This window comes from Blastomyces gilchristii (assembly GCF_000003855.2).
Source record: "Blastomyces gilchristii SLH14081 genomic scaffold supercont1.11, whole genome shotgun sequence".
NCBI lineage: Eukaryota > Fungi > Ascomycota > Eurotiomycetes > Onygenales > Ajellomycetaceae > Blastomyces > Blastomyces gilchristii.
The window spans coordinates 1,467,884-1,483,197 of record NW_003101672.1 but is presented as its reverse complement, the minus strand read 5'-3'; the positions used below and the strand labels follow the sequence as shown (position 1 = coordinate 1,483,197).

At 46.3% G+C, this 15,314-nt stretch overlaps 4 protein-coding genes across 6 annotated transcripts; 1 reads left to right on the top strand and 3 right to left on the bottom strand.

Annotated features, from left to right (window-relative positions):
- Positions 1 to 3,456: 3,456 nt before the first annotated feature.
- Positions 3,457 to 7,291, bottom strand: BDBG_05637 (arginyl-tRNA synthetase). Its single transcript, XM_031722249.1, has 4 exons — positions 6,810 to 7,291; positions 5,383 to 6,680; positions 4,848 to 5,261; positions 3,457 to 4,730 (listed from the first exon to the last, which is right to left on the bottom strand). The coding sequence occupies exons 1-4, from the start codon at positions 7,221 to 7,223 to the stop codon at positions 4,724 to 4,726; spliced, it is 2,133 nt and encodes a 710-aa protein (XP_031579084.1). The 5' UTR covers positions 7,224 to 7,291; the 3' UTR covers positions 3,457 to 4,723.
- A 149-nt stretch (positions 7,292 to 7,440) lies between these two features.
- On the bottom strand, positions 7,441 to 9,408 carry BDBG_05636 (NADH-cytochrome b5 reductase 1). 3 transcript variants are annotated; one of them, XM_002624082.2, is made up of 5 exons: positions 9,286 to 9,408; positions 8,962 to 9,202; positions 8,727 to 8,875; positions 7,973 to 8,598; positions 7,441 to 7,885 (listed from the first exon to the last, which is right to left on the bottom strand). In XM_002624082.2, exons 2-5 carry the CDS (start codon positions 8,964 to 8,966, stop codon positions 7,736 to 7,738), a joined length of 930 nt encoding a protein of 309 aa, XP_002624128.1. In that variant the 5' UTR covers positions 8,967 to 9,202; positions 9,286 to 9,408; the 3' UTR covers positions 7,441 to 7,735. The 3 variants fall into 3 exon arrangements, with proteins under 3 accessions (XP_002624128.1, XP_031579082.1, XP_031579083.1); XM_031722247.1 differs by having other exon boundaries at positions 8,727 to 8,872; XM_031722248.1 differs by lacking the exon at positions 9,286 to 9,408 and having other exon boundaries at positions 8,727 to 8,872; positions 8,962 to 9,224.
- Positions 9,159 to 10,828, top strand: BDBG_05635 (uncharacterized protein). The gene is made up of 2 exons (XM_002624081.2): positions 9,159 to 9,802; positions 9,893 to 10,828. Exons 1-2 carry the CDS (start codon positions 9,676 to 9,678, stop codon positions 10,459 to 10,461), a joined length of 696 nt encoding a protein of 231 aa, XP_002624127.1. The 5' UTR covers positions 9,159 to 9,675; the 3' UTR covers positions 10,462 to 10,828.
- Positions 9,443 to 15,285, bottom strand: BDBG_05634 (chromosome segregation protein sudA). Its single transcript, XM_002624080.2, has 5 exons — positions 15,005 to 15,285; positions 14,777 to 14,936; positions 13,507 to 14,717; positions 11,542 to 13,439; positions 9,443 to 11,450 (listed from the first exon to the last, which is right to left on the bottom strand). Exons 1-5 carry the CDS (start codon positions 15,040 to 15,042, stop codon positions 11,158 to 11,160), a joined length of 3,600 nt encoding a protein of 1,199 aa, XP_002624126.1. The 5' UTR covers positions 15,043 to 15,285; the 3' UTR covers positions 9,443 to 11,157.
- Between the last annotated feature and the right edge of the window lie 29 nt (positions 15,286 to 15,314).

Genomic DNA, 15,314 nt, shown 5'->3' with positions numbered 1-15,314 from the left:
AGCGACGAGTAATACACGCATCGCCCACGGCTGCTGAAACATCTCCTCATGTCCCAAGGTGTCTATTATTCTTATTACTATAATATATGTTATCTTCCCCTTTAAATACCTCTACTGTCACACAGAACAAAATAAATAGTAATCATATCATAAGTCATCCTATACAAATTGTTTACTTTTTTTTTTAAGTTTTTGCTACCCGCAAACCGAAGTTACATGATCCATGGCTCCAAAGGCGTTAAATAAAAAATATGGAATGCTTAAAAACTATGTTTCGCGTTGCATTCATCTCAGTGAACAACAGCAACAACAACAACAATCAAGCTCTGAGTCAGCCGGCAAAATAAAAATAAATAAAAAGGAAGAAAAAAGAAAAGAAAGGAAAAAAAAAAAAAAAATTCCAAACCAAAATACAGCCTGTTGCCACACATCTCTCTCAGAAATATTTATTATCCAATTCAAATGCTCCATCCATCCTCATCTCAAGGGAGACGCAGGGAGAGAAGGCAATCAATATTAATCATGTAATCTTGTCCTTCGCATTCCAACCACCAAGCACTGCACTAGGTGGTGAGTGACTCTTCCTCTTTTTTTTTTTTTTTTTGTTTTTTTGTTTACAAAAAAAACCCATTTTCAAAAATCCGCCAGGCTGCATCATATTAAGTGGAGAGTTGGTTGACAGGGGGAGGGGTGGTTTATTATTATTATTATTATTATTATTATTATTATTATTATTTGTTTCCCCCTTTCGCGGGAAGAGAGGCAATCAAGCAATCGACTGGGAAAAAAATATATGATGCCATCTTCTCTCTCCTTTATCATTAAAACATCTAACTTATTATATATAGTTATAGTTATATATTCAAAGAAAAACCCTATATGAGAGGTTGAATATCCGGCTCTTCTCTCCTCTCTTCCCTTCCGCGCCCCCCCCCCCCTCCTCCTTCTTCCTCTCGACGGATAAATCAAATAACTTACTGGAATACTGCCGAGCTGAAGGGAGTGTAAAATAATATAAAATATATAAAAATAAATAAATAAATAAATGGAAACGCGTCATCATTGGGCATCGCGCGCATGAAAAGGAAGTGAAATTTTTTTCTTTTTTAAAACAAACAAAGAAATAAAAAATAAATGAAAAATATTCAACAAGCAAAAATAAATAAATTTAAATAAATGGAGGGGTAGTGTAGTAGAATAGGGGAGGGGGGGGACGGACGGACGGGATATGGTGCGATGGAGGGGCACACATAATATTAATATAGAAGAGTATCGCATCGCAATTCGCAAAGGGCAGCTCAGCTCAGCTCACAGGCAAAACATTTAGTTAGCCCTTTTTTTTTTTTTTTTTTTTTCCTCCAAAGCTCTGGTTATCTTTTGCGTCATTCCCCTCCCCCACTGCCGGTGAGCAGTTTTGCATGATGGTTACATATGAGAAGAAAGAAAGAAAGAAAGAAAGAAAGAAAGAAAAAAGGTAGTTAGAATTCCCTGTCTATAGATAATTAGAGATTGGTCTCCAAGTTCCACTTTTGGACCGGAGAGATCGAAAGAATGCAACAACATCCATTGCCCCCTTTTGGGGGTTGCGGAAGTGCGCAAAGGGGGAGAGGGGGGGGTTAGACAAGACGGACTGGAAAAAGGGTAAAATTGGAATGAGACGATGATGACATTATTAGTAGTTATTGCCGCACGGTCAAATTTCGGGTTGGGTTGCTACTCTTTTGATATATATTTTTTTTCTTCCTTTGATTCCATGCCTAACTACGGAGTAGTTACATAGAAATAGAATGTAGCGAGATCGTTGCTCCGGCGGGTAAACTAGTTACTAACGTAAAATCCTAGGGGGGTGGTTATCAAGCCGGTGATGTCAGCGCGGGGCGAAAAATATATATATATATATATCTAACGGCGATGAGATGATCTATCTCTGATGCAGCCGCACCGCACATCATCACATCTTCATTAGCCACCACTACCCTCAGTGTGATGTTGGGGGGAGGAAGAAAGATGAAATGAATGAATATTAATGGATCAGGGATCATGGATCACGGGGGAGACGTAGAATTCTTCTATCTAACCATCCACCATCAGATCCAGGATGCCAGGATGGAATACCGGGCGGGATGGTTCAACTTGGGTTGGCGGGCTGGCTGAGCCTGGCCGGCAGACTTGACTTGCTGGTTGGGATAGAGTGGCTTTTTGGGCTTTTGGACTTTTTGGCTTTTGGCGTTTGAGTTTTGTTATTATTAATTGTCCAATCCTCTCACCACCACCTGCGTAATCCAAGAGATCTGGCATATCCTGCCTTATTTTAGGATTTGGATGTAGTCGTTACCAGGACGTTGATATCCGTGGGTACAGGACAGTCTCAACATCGGGCATATCTGGTATGACTTTCAATTCCAATCCACTGATTGATGGATGGATGGATGGGATGAATGAATCATGGGATTGTCCATCCCGCAAAACCAGCTCCCGGAGCGCAAAAGAAGAAGCGAGCATTTCATTCCGTCCGAATCTTTCCCTGCTGACACCGCCCGAGCAGCTGGTAGGGATGGGCGATCAGGCTCGTCATTGGGCCGCAAGCGTTTTACAAAAGTTTTGCAAAAAAAAAAAAAAAGATGAACAGAAACAGATCATGAAGAAAGTAACTAGTTAGTTACTCCGTAAAGGCGACAAGAAACGAACGGGATCCGAGCTGGGAAAAGTCTCCAGCGCCACGGCCCACCATTGGGCAGCGATGAAATCAATCCTTCCTCTCCCATCCCCATTCCCCATTCCCCATTCCCAACCCAACCAACACTCAACCCTCCCTCCCTCCCTTTCTCTCTTTTTCTCTCTCTTTTTCTCTCTTTTTCTCTCTTTTTTTCTCTCTCTCACTCTTCACACACACAATATAGGCCATGGAAAACGGCATCCGACTAATTCTTGACATACCACACCAGTGGAACACACCACTCACTCACTCACTCACCCACCCCGCAACGCAACCCCTCCTCCTCTCTGCCCCTCCCCTCTCCTCCCAAATGGAATATTCCAACCAGTCATAACAGCGAACCACAGTCCTGGACCGCGATGCGATGGTAGCCTGGAGGCAGCTAAGAGGCCGGGGCTGGGGGAGGGGGGGGGGGGGGGTTGGAATTTGTTCGCAGGACAGGCTAAGGATAAGTATGTTAAGGCCTGGGGAACATGAGCGTGAGCGTGGCGACCAGTACTATCGACAGATTCACGTCACACTACTACTACTACTACTACTACTACTACTAATAATAATAATAATAGCTCGAAAGGGCATCTGGCACACTATCCAGCATCTCATCAGACCACAGTAGATATAATACATACATACAATCATGAGGTTAGACATAGTTTATTTTAATTTCCATCCTTTCTTCACAAATCACATAGCGGACTTAACTACAGAAGTAATGATAACTATAACTATACTCAGTATCCCAGGATTTTATCTTCATACAGTTAGTTTGTTACCTATGAGAAGCTCTACCGCATCGTTTTGATCTCACAAGCAAGTTACTGAATATCACAACCCACTGTTCAGGATCCAATCCTGTCATCCTCCAAATGAAACGAGATCCTTTGAATACTTCATCTTGTCTAAGCATGGAATAAGGTGCACTGAGTAGTAGTCAAGTTAGGCAGACATATATATATATATATATATATATTACAACCTCTATCTAACCAACCCTCCAAGCAGGAGACACGCAACAACATCGCCCGGACCACAGCTGCGAAAAAAGGGAGAGAGAGACTTTCCCATGTCAGTAGGCTTGCGAAGCTCGTCCTCAAAATCGCCATTCCCCGTACGTACCCCGCCCGGCTATCATTGCCAGCCACCAACCATGCATGCTCTGGATGCAGCTTCCCAGGGGAGGGAGAAGCGGACACACTTTCGAGAGCTTGATCGGAACCTCGGGAGCCTGCTCAACAACACCATTTATCTCTTCTACCCGGGCGATACCTACCACCGCGGCAATTGACCATGGATATCATCAGGTTTAATGTCTGGGGAACAAAATTTCCGTCCTAGCCCTACTACTACTACCTAGATTACTACTGTGGATGGACACAAGAGGTTGCAGCGGAAATGTCTGAACAACCTATGACTTTTTGCCTATATTGTTATAGTTACGTTACGCAGAGAGCCAGGGAGCTTCGCCGTGGGAACCGACCAACAATCAACTGCTATTCACCTCGAGAGGGTTGAGTACGGTGCGGGGACAGTCTAACTATGATCTTCTGAGGTTTAGGTTCTAGGGTTGATGGGGAAAAAAAAAAAACGGGGTTCTACTAAACGAGCGGCTGAAGAAAATATGCAAATGTCGATCTAGGACACGTAATTTTATGTTACTTTAGTCTCGTTTGTTGGAACGTGAACGTGAATCTTAATGTGCGCGATGGTATCTAGATTTATCTTTCTAGTTCTATCTCCATCGAGGGATAAGGCTTCTCTCGCCAAAAAGTACCCGCTCAAAAAGGACAGGAATTAGATCGACACGATACTGCTGACGAGCGTTGCTGCACCGTAGCCTCGCGAGATAGGAGAATTGCATGGCTTTTCGTTCGCGCCTCGCTGCTGGTTTGGTTCCTTCACCCTTTATTATCGGAAAGGAGATCCGTCCTGTGAAAACGACGAAATGGTGACCGGGGGAGCATGCAAGGGAAAAAAAAAAAAGGGGGCAAGAGAAATTGGACTGGCCCATTACATTCTGAAAGGATATGTATCAATTAGCAAAAATTTACCCAATTTGGGAAATATCGATGATAAGGGGATATAACGAAGCAGCGGGAAAAGAAAAAGATAGGTGGAGAAGGCAAAATCTTACCGCTCAACCGGATTCAACCCCAACAACCGCATCCCGTTATGCAACACTTGTCTCGCACAATCATACATCGCCATACGCGCCTTCTTCAACTCAGGCTCGCTTCCAACAACTTTCAGCACATCATAGCCCGAGCTGAGCACGTGCGTCATTCTGAATAGATAAGTCAGAATGGTAGTGGGCTCGAGCGTCTTGGTCGTGTTAAACACAACGTCGGGCCAGGACGCGAGTAGCCGGATCAGATCGATGGCATGGGACTCGGTGAGGAGGCTGAGGTCTGCGGAGCTCAGCTCGGACGGGTCGATTTCGGCCTTGCGGGTCATGGAGCAGAGGCGGGCGTGCGCGTATTGGAGGTAGGGGCCCGTGTCGCCTTCGAAGGATGTCATATCATCTAGGTTGAATTCGTAGCCGTTGATTCTGTTGATTATTATATATTATGTTAGGAACTGTCCAAGATCGGAGTTTAAGGTGGGGCTGGGGTGGTTTCTTGGGTAGCAAGATTGAGAAAGAGAAAGAGATGGGATTTTTCTTCACATACCGCTTCCCACTCATGTCCTGGACCATGACAGACGTGATACCCAAGATATCAGCGGTCTGCTCAGGATTCTCAACCTGCTCGTACTTGGAAGTGTTCTTCTTCATCACCTCGTGCATCTTCTCGCCAACATCCTTGAGGATATCATTGAGGAATTTAACAGTACCCTTACGAGTGCTCATCCCCCGAACCATACCAAAGTTGACATGCTGACATCGGTCTGCTAGATCCTTCCGACCCACAAGCTCCGTCACCTTGAAGAGCTGTGCAAGATGGAGATCCTGTTGGGCAGCAACGACGTAGAGCATTTTATCGAAGTGGTATTCTTCATCTCGCTCAACGATAGCTGCAATATCCCGGGTTAGGTAAAGAGGTGTGCCATCCTTTCGGACTACGATAGCTTTGCCCAGTTTCTTCGCCCCATGCTTGGCGAAATCGACGATCACAGCGCCTTCAGAGTCCTCCGAGACCCCCGTCTTTGACATGGACTCATATGCTTTGGCAAGGCTTTCTGGCTTGATTTGTGATTCACCGGAGTAGCGGTCGAAGTCGATATTGAGGCGGGCATAGGTTTCTTTGTACTTCTCGATACTCAAGTCACGGAATCGTCTCCAGAGAGCGAGAGCGCTTTCGTCGCCGTCTTCCATGCTCTTGAAATATCGACGCGCCTTTTCATCGTAGCTGACGTCAACCTTGGCTTGCAAGTCCTTCTCCAACTCTGCGGTATCCTCATTCTTCTCTTTCTTTTGTTTAATCTGCTCCTTGAGCTCCTTAATGGGACCTTCCTGCTCGGCCACATCCTTGTTTATTTTAACATAAACATCGAATAAGTGGTTAATAGGATCCTTAACAAGTTCCTCCTCATTTCCATACTTTTCGTAGCCATTCGCCAGGAGACCATATTGTTTCCCCCAGTCACCAAGGTAGTTCATCTTGACTACATCCCATCCCATCACAGTATGCAGGTTGGCCAAGAAACCTCCGATAATCGTACTTCGAAGATGGCCCGCGTGGAACGGCTTCGCGATATTGGGAGATGAGAACTCGACAATGATTTTCTTCTTGCCCTTTGATGGGTCAGCGGGGTCCCGGAGGCCAACGTTCGCATTGGTGCCATATGTCGCCCGGTTTTTCTGAATAGAGCTGATGACGGTTTTGGTGAGGGGTTCTGGTTTGAAGTAGAACTGTACGTGTGTGCCTGAGACAACGGGCGTGCCGATGAGGTCGGACGGAGGCAGGTTCTCAACGAGCTGTGCTGTGACTTCGGCCGGTTTCCTGCCTTTGATTTGTAGAGCGGGGACCTAGAGTGGAAAGGAAAGGGAACCAAAAACAACAAAATTAGCTTCGATGGCCAGATCCCCCGAGGTTATATATCAGATGCCTTCTTTGCTGAGACGTGTGATTTGTGTGTGTGTGTGTGTAAACCATACCGCCAGAACCAAATCTCCTTTCTCGAGAGAGTTCGTCCATTGTATTTTTGGGTAAACGAACAAAGAATCAATTCCAAGCGCCTGTGCTACGAGCTCTGCTATATGCGCGCGGTATGTGTCGACGGGGTTGACAGCGGGGTAGCAATTTGGATACTTGGAGACCTCGCTCGTGGTGGAGTGAATTGAAAGCCCAGCCACGGTGGGTACGGAGTCTGTCGCCATGGCTGCGCGAGGAAGTTGATACCGGATCCGTGGTGAAAAGGAAGTGTCGCGGGGTGTGAACGCACGGGGTTTAAGGAGGGGTGAGTGGGAGAGTGTCGACAACCGAGCTACCTTGCTGAGCACCGGAGCAAAATACGGTTGAGATATGGATTTAGGAATGAAGGATGCGCCGTAAAGTATTTGTTGACGCATATACGCTACTTTTTGTAGGATTTATATCTAGTGGAGAAAGTCCGGAAACTTTCTGTGTTTGCTCATTATTTTAATTATTTTTCACTGGACCTAAAGATTTTTCTTCGATGATTCATTCTCGCAGAGGACAAGGCGGTGAGTGACTCAGAGCGGCAGAACGGGGAATCTTTATCAGATCAAGAATCAAGCGTGTGCTGCGCATTTACAAAAGAAGAGATCCCCTAGAATCGTAAAAATATTATTATTGACTATTCGTATATCTATTAACAATTCGCCCATATGTAACTTTTGGGTGGAGAGACTGCTTTCCCAGAAGCAATCGACAGCTCCATATCTATGACCAGGACATCCCCCCCAATCTATCCCCCGGCGTTCAGCGTCTAAAATGAGGATCAATGTTATATGTCCAAATTGAGAAGAGATAAGCTGTGAGAATACGATGCAATTCCTAGTAGTCGTCAAAGAACTCTATCATTCCATGGGTATCGAATTCCCAATCGTACTTTCGGCTACTAGAAGCAAAAGACCTGGTCATCTAGTTTGCTGACGAGTCCGGCCTTCTTGAATCCCAATGACTCGGTGGCTTTCTTCATTGCGCTAACCATGGGAGGTGGTCCGCAGATCAAGACTTTCGTATCAGGCGCCGCGGCGGGAAGTTTGGCCTGGAGAGGAGGACATGGAATGTGTTTAGCAAAAGTCAAAGTAGTTAAAAAAAGGAAAGTGTGGAGAACCAACGGATCGAGACTAACCTTGATCATATCTGGAGTCACGAAACCGACGCCACCTTCCCAGCCCTCTGGTGGGTTGTTTAGAACGTAGTAGACTCGGAACCCATCGTCCTCCTTCGCCAGCTGGTCCAATTCTTCTTTCAGGAGAATGTCATCTGGATTGACGTTGGCAAAGATCAGATCAACCTGGGTGGTATCGTTGCCTCCATTCCGTGGCCGTCCTCGGATAATAGCCTTGATGATCTGGAGCATCGGCGTAATACCGGTGCCGCCAGCGATCATACCGATCTTCTTGACCATGTTGGGAGTGTAAACCATAGCTCCCTTCGGACCCCGGACTTTCATGGTTTGGCCAATGCGCAAGCCAGCAAGATGCTTCGAGATATTTCCTTGAGGGTATACCTTGACAAGAAGGTCGAAATAGCCTGCTTCCTGATCCGAAGAGATGGGGGTATAAGATCGCATGATTTCCTTCGACTGGCCCTCGATTGTCGCAGCGAGAGAAATATGTTGGCCAATTGGTAGACCGAGGATATCAGTGGGACGCGGGAGGGCGAAGCGGTAGATGGCGACATTGTGCGAGACAATGGTCTTCTCTTTTAATTCAAAGTTTTGGAACTCGGTTGGATTGAGAACCTTCCGTTGTCCTGTAGAAAAATAGAGAAAAGAAAACGTGGATTGTTAGACTTCGCAATGGTTTCAAAACTGCCGGTGAAATCGGGGATTTCGCATGTCAGAGTCAGACAATAATAGGGAAGAGGGCTAAATATCTCACTGTTGCTCATCACCTTCCACCCCGACAAAATTGCGGCGAGAGCTGCGGCATAGGGAAGCCATTCCTTCTTCACAATGGCAGTCCCAATAACCAGAAGAGCGGATGGGATATACATCCCGTTGATCGCTTCGCTCGAAGTCCACGAACTACTAGTAGATAGAAAACGGGGGAAAAAGAGGTGAGCCAGTCTCCTGCGCAGACGATGAAGAGAATTGAATAGGGATTGAGATCTCACCTCATGGCTAAACGCTTTCGGGAACCAAGACGGAGATAACAGAAGGGATCTTGCAACCAGAAAGAAACGGGGAGGGGAGGGGATGGGCGGGGATGGGCTTGTTATCGATATAAAGTTGAGAAATCGTTGCTCGGTGTTCTTCGTTCTTCGGCTCAACAAGCCCCAAGAAGGGAAAAAATAAGCCCCAGCAGGAGCGGCTGATGGGGCGTGTGGAGGTAGGCGTGAGGGTCGTGCGCCGAGGCTGCAGACAGATAGGGTTTAGCGGCCGCAGATGACATTACCCTGTGGAAAATCGATGATTTCACCGGGGTCCGCTTAACTTACGCAGCGTAGGTGCGGTGAATTAGCGCAGTGTGCTATGGAAGTAACTACTTCCATCCAAGCTCTCAAAAATGCTTTCTTGCAATACAATCAAAAGTCATCACTAATAGCTTCAATGAACTTGTGTGTGCAATTTATCTTCAGTGATAAATAGAATGTTTTGAATGATCCCGGAATTGTCATTGTTAGAAAATTTAACCTCAAGGTTAAGTAAGGGTCAATCATAACCCTATCCAGACACATCGGAACACGCACCAGGGCCCAAATGCGAATATCCTGTTAGCGGCTCTGTCCCTTTCGGCCCCTGCCCTATTCCTTTCGTTGCTTTGCCCATTTCAATTAGAGATCAACTGGGCAAAAACGTCTGTATTTCTCCTACCGCTGCTAGCAAATATGGGAGACCTGCAACCGCAGCCCAATAATCTGCCCTTCAATCTCACCGACGTTGATCGTCAGGTCCTGTCGCAGACGGATGAGATGTTCATCCATCACGATTGGGATGAGATCAAGAGAATCATAGGTCCGTAGCCGCTGCTGCCACCAAACTATAAAATTCAGAACTCAGAAAAGTACGATTAAGGAAATGCCCATCCCCGCTAACTCAGAGTAGCCTCCAATAACCTCGAAGCCTTTCGGCGCAAGCCAAGTGAGCTGAAGCGCTACATCGCCTGGACCACAAACATCAAGGCGCGGTACGGGACGATAACAAATTACATCCTCCAGGAGCGGCTGAAATGGCAGCTCGATGGTTCCGTTCCTCTCGCTTCGCAGTGCCGAAACCCAGTCCCCTTCGCGGATCCCAGTGATTACAGGATCCTGCGGAATGACTGGCCCTACGGCGTCTCGCCGGAACTCACTCATATAGTGATATGGCTCAAAAACAGCATTCCTGTTAGGGAAGACAACGGGGATTTGACTGACGAATCGCGCACCCTCATTAACGATTTTGTCAACCGGACTTTTGTTGCTAGGCTGGAGAAGCTCTTTCCGGACGCCGACGATAGGGTTCTGTGGTTCAAGAATTGGACAGCCCTGCAGAGCGTGAGATCGCTTGAGCATGTTCATGTTGTGGTTCGGGGCGTCCCTGATGAGATTATTGTCGAGTGGACTGGGGAACAGTCTCGTGCTGTCCGATTTGACAGACCTCGGATTGAATCCGATGATATTGAGGTATCCTAGCATTGTTTACCAGCTACCAGCTAGTATTGCGCTGCTTTCGCGTTATTATTTGTCACTATCGGCTCGATTTGAGCGATTTCTGATATTCCATGTCGCTCGACAACAAGCCTTGGATGGATTTTATACGAATATATACTATATATCCAAAAAAAAAAAAAAAAAGAAAAAAGAAAAAAGAAAAAGTTGCGAAGATATATCGACATATCTTCTGATCATGTTAATGATTTTCTCACGCTTAGAACTATAGAATTGATACGAAAAGAGAAAATAACCTAAGTTATGCATAAATTCATTCCAGTTCTTATCGAGAAATAAATTACACTGACATTAGGGGAGAAAGAATAAAAAATAAAAATAAAAATAAAAAAGGCGCTGAGGAATAACTAAAGCAAAGGATGAAATGAGTCCCAGTGGAAACAAGAGGGCACATTGACAATCACTGGGAATAAGCCGCGAACCTTAGTTAAGGGGGCGACTACGACTAGAAACGAGGTAAATAATCAGGAGATCAACATCGGAGAAGCAAAACCATAGCAGGCGAATAAAACCATCGCACCGTAGCCATAGAAACGAAAATCCGATCTGACCGGAACTCCAAGCCATCCACAAACAAGGAAAAACATATGAGAAAATAAACGCATATGGGAGTATGAACTCAGCCGAGGCATTCGATGACAGAACATATATAGGTCTTTCTTATGACTTCTGCTCCTCTACGAACTTTAATGCTTCGTCCCTCGACACCACATCTATGGTACTAGCTTTATTGCGGAAACTAACGCCATAGCATTTCTCCGCAACGAGAAGCATCTCCGGTCGGAATGTCGTGCAGATAAATTGGCCATTAGTCTCTTCAGATATTGACTTGAGCATCTGCGCGACAGCGGTCCGGTACTGTGCGTCGAGGTTTGCATCGATCTCATCGAAGAGATAGAAGGGAGCGGGGTCACAAGCTTGGATGGCAAAAACGAGGGCCAAAGCGCAAAGACCTAGTTTGGGTTAGATATCAAATTTCGGCTTAGAATAAGAAATTGTCAAGGGGTTTGTTTAACAGAGAAGTGACTGCATTATAGTACTCACTCTTTTGTCCTCCGCTGAGTTGTTGGATGCGCTGTTGGTCGTCATGCTTGCTGTTGAAACTCACGCTGATGCCTACACCAACGTAGTTTTCCACGCTGCTCCGTTCCTCCTCTTCATCAGAGTCTAGTTCATCCCCTAGTTGCTGTGCCCGATCTGTCTTGCGCTGGATGATCAACCGACCTCGGCCTGCTGGGACAAGTTTCTCGAAAATTTGAGCAAACTCACGGGATACTTGCTTGAAGGTCAGTTCGATGGCTGCATCCTTGCGATGATCTAAAACTGTGATCAGCTCTTCAATTGATTTTTGAGAAGAGTCGAGCTCCTCTCGTCTCTTTGTCAGGGTTTCTCGCTGTTTTGTGAAGCCGTTGTATTGTTCAAAGGCTTGTTTGTTGACATGTGAGTATTTCTTCAGCGCTTCGTTGACTTTGTGCAGGCGTTTGACAACCGTATTGGAGTCGGTATTCTTGAATTTGGTAAATGCATCATCAGGGAGGACGCCAAGATCACGGATGTTTGCACTGCATTCGGCTGCTTGCTTCGTCAGCGCCGCTTTCTTCTGCATGCTCTTCTCCATACGTCGTTGATGCTTTTCAATAGATTTAGCTAGGTCTTCCATGTCTCGTTTGACATCGGCCTTGCGCTGCTCTAACTGGGCCATTTCAGCTGATCCCTTTTCCATCGATTCTTCCAGCTTCCTGAGACGGCGATCGAGCGAGCCAAGGGATTTGTTCAGGCGCTCAATTTCCCGTTGACTCTCCTTGAGATTCCCATGTGTGCCTTCATCACCAGCTTCAAGCTCGTGGCCAATAAGTTGGTCTAGTTTCGGGTTCAAGTTTTCACGTAACTCAACTTCAATGACTGATTTTCTAGTTTCGAGTTCGCTACGACTGCTGGATAGCTCTGAATGCTGACTTCTTAATTCCTGGACAGTCGAATTGAGAGAATCAAGTCTGGCCTCCTCAACATTTGTTAGAGCTTTCTCAAAGTGCGTAGACAATTCTTCTTCATGTGCAGATATTTGATCACCCAGTGCCTTAACATTGGCTTCCATGTTCCGGAGGGCACGTCGTTTTGCTTCCAGAGTTTCCGTCTTGTTCTGAAGCATGTCGCGCTTGCTCTTAATCTCTTGTCGTAGCGGGATGTTACTCCCATGGAATTGTTGTCTCCGCTGTTCCAGCTTCTGTAGTTCGCCTACGGCTTTGGTGATCAATTGATCCATCTTCTCAAGCTCCCTCCTGATCTCGATACCTCGGTTCCGCTTGGATTCAACCTCATCTCGCCATTTGCTAACAACCTTCAGGCCCTCGAGGCGGGATTGGCGAGAGTCGTGGAAACCACCAGTCAATGCACCACGCTTGTCAGACCGATCGCCTTCCGGGGTAATGGCATTGATACCGTGGCTTCGAGCGTACTGTGCGGCAACTTGAAGGTTGGGGCAAATGATAGTCTTGCCAAAAACTTGCTGGAAGGCTTTTTCATATGCTTTGTCGTACACCAGCTTTTCGATAATTGGTATAGTGTCGCTGGCGCGCGGAACATTTGCGGGTTTAGGTTTCAGCCGGTTCAGTGGCATAAATGTGACTCGTCCCAACTTTTCCTTTTGGAGAACATCCAACACCTTCGTAGCAGTTTCATCTGTGTCGACAACATAATGAAAAAGGCTCTGGCCCGCAGTAACTTCGACAGCAGTGCGGTATCTTTCATTCACGTCAAGAAGCTCAGCAACAGTACCATAGACACCTTCAAGGTTAAGTTGTCTTTTAATCCGACGGACAGCGGCAAGTCCGCGACTTGTATTATGATCCATCATTTGAGATAGGTTTCTTTCCGCACGGTCTAACTCTTGCGAGGCATTTGATATTATTGAGTCGAGACGCGCTTCTTCTCTCCACAACTCTCTATTAGGTTGTCAGCACATGTTCTTGGAATAAGGCGAATGGGATAACATGAACTTGATTAACATACTTCCTCTGGTCCATTAATCGATCTCTCTCATCCTTTGCACCCTGCACCTCCTGCTCCATCGATTGAATAGCATCACCTCTACCATCAAGCTGCTTACGCAATCTTTCGGCCTCAGGTTCCAGGAGAGCAATATCGTTTTCAAGCCCCTTGATTTCTTCTTCTGTTTGCATTCTTACAGCTTTGACTGTTGAAAGTGACATATAGGTATCCTGAATTTCCCGTTGGAGCCACTTATCTCGTTCCGCCTTATTTCTAAATTTGGAATTGCGGCCTTGCTTTGCGTAGAGACGTTGCCGCGCGGTTTCTGCTTCGTCCAGCTTTGCTTTCACGGTTTCTTCCTGTTGTTTCTTTGCTTCGAACTCTGGGAGGAGCTTGCTGAGTTCTTTCTCTCGCTCCTTTATAGCTGTTTGGACTGCCTTCAAATTCGCATCACGGCGGGCTTTGGCTCGTTGCGCGGCTGATTGCCCCTCGGAGAGGGATTTGGCCTGTAGTTCAGCCTGTGCCAGCGCTCGCGAAACATCTCGACGATCCTCCTCCATCTGGGCTTTTTCCACTTTAAGAAGTTCCATTGACTGTTTTAACTCGGAGATCTCCGCATCTATCTGTGCGATATCATTCTCGCCTTGAATAAATCTGTTGCGATTCGCATCTGTGTCTTCAACTCCTGTTTGGCGCTGGCCTTCAATACTCTCGAGAACAGAGGCAATTTCAGCCTGCTCCCGTGAATAAATCGTATATTCGAGGCAGCGACGTTCTCTGTCTTTCTCTTGATAGTTCTTTAGTTCATCCTTCTCCTCTTCAAGCTCCGCAAGCCGCTCGTTAATATAGTCTAGCGACTCGTCGATTTTCGCCCTCTTATTGTTCGTCTCATTCATGATCTTCAATGATTCCGCGCGACGCGCCTCATATACCTGCGTGCCCGCCACCTCTTTCAAAAGAACTAAACGCTCTGAATCTTTCATATTAGTCAGAGTCGTGACGCGACCTTGCGGAACGATGTAGTAAGGGTTCGATCGAGAGAAGCCAGCCGACTCAAGCAAGTTCATCACATCAGCTTTGGTTGCATTTTTTCGATCTAGGGTATATTCATCCTTCTTTGTGCCAATGGTCCGCCGCAGTATTAGTTCTTTCCTGCCAGTAGGGAATCGTTCGTCGGAGTTATCGAAAATGATTTCAACGTAGGCTGACATCACCGCGGAACCAGAGCCCTCCTACTTGCTGTCAGTTGGCACAAACCCAGCAATAATAGTATGAGCTTAGGCTTTCGTACATGTAGCAGAGCCTGCCGTTCCTCCCTCCCCATATGAGTATATGCGTCACTAAGTACGAATCGAATCGCGGCGAAGAAGTTACTCTTCCCGGATCCGTTACGTCCAACGATAACATTGTGTTTCGGGGAGAACGGTTCGATCACCGTTTGATCTTTGTAGCTATATAGTTCACCAGAGAATCTCAGCTCGTATCTTCACTATTATCGATAAAGCGCTCGATTACTCACCTCTTGAAGCCCTGAATGATGATCTGTTTGATATACATCTTCAGCTAGGGGATCCACACCTCCTCCCGCACGAGGAAAAGAGGGTATAATTGCGTTGCCGAATCACTGTGCGACACGTATGAGTGAAGGAATGCGTCGCTGCAATGGCGAGGATTGAATAGTTGCCCAAGTTGGAGTTGTCTTAATTTCACTTTCAATGGAGGGAAAACGCGTTGCAAGTTGGAATGGATTGGGCTGGACGCGTTCCCGATTAGGCATTAGGGCTTCGTGGCGGGGAGTCGGGCTAACAATTTAGCGTGTATAAAATAAA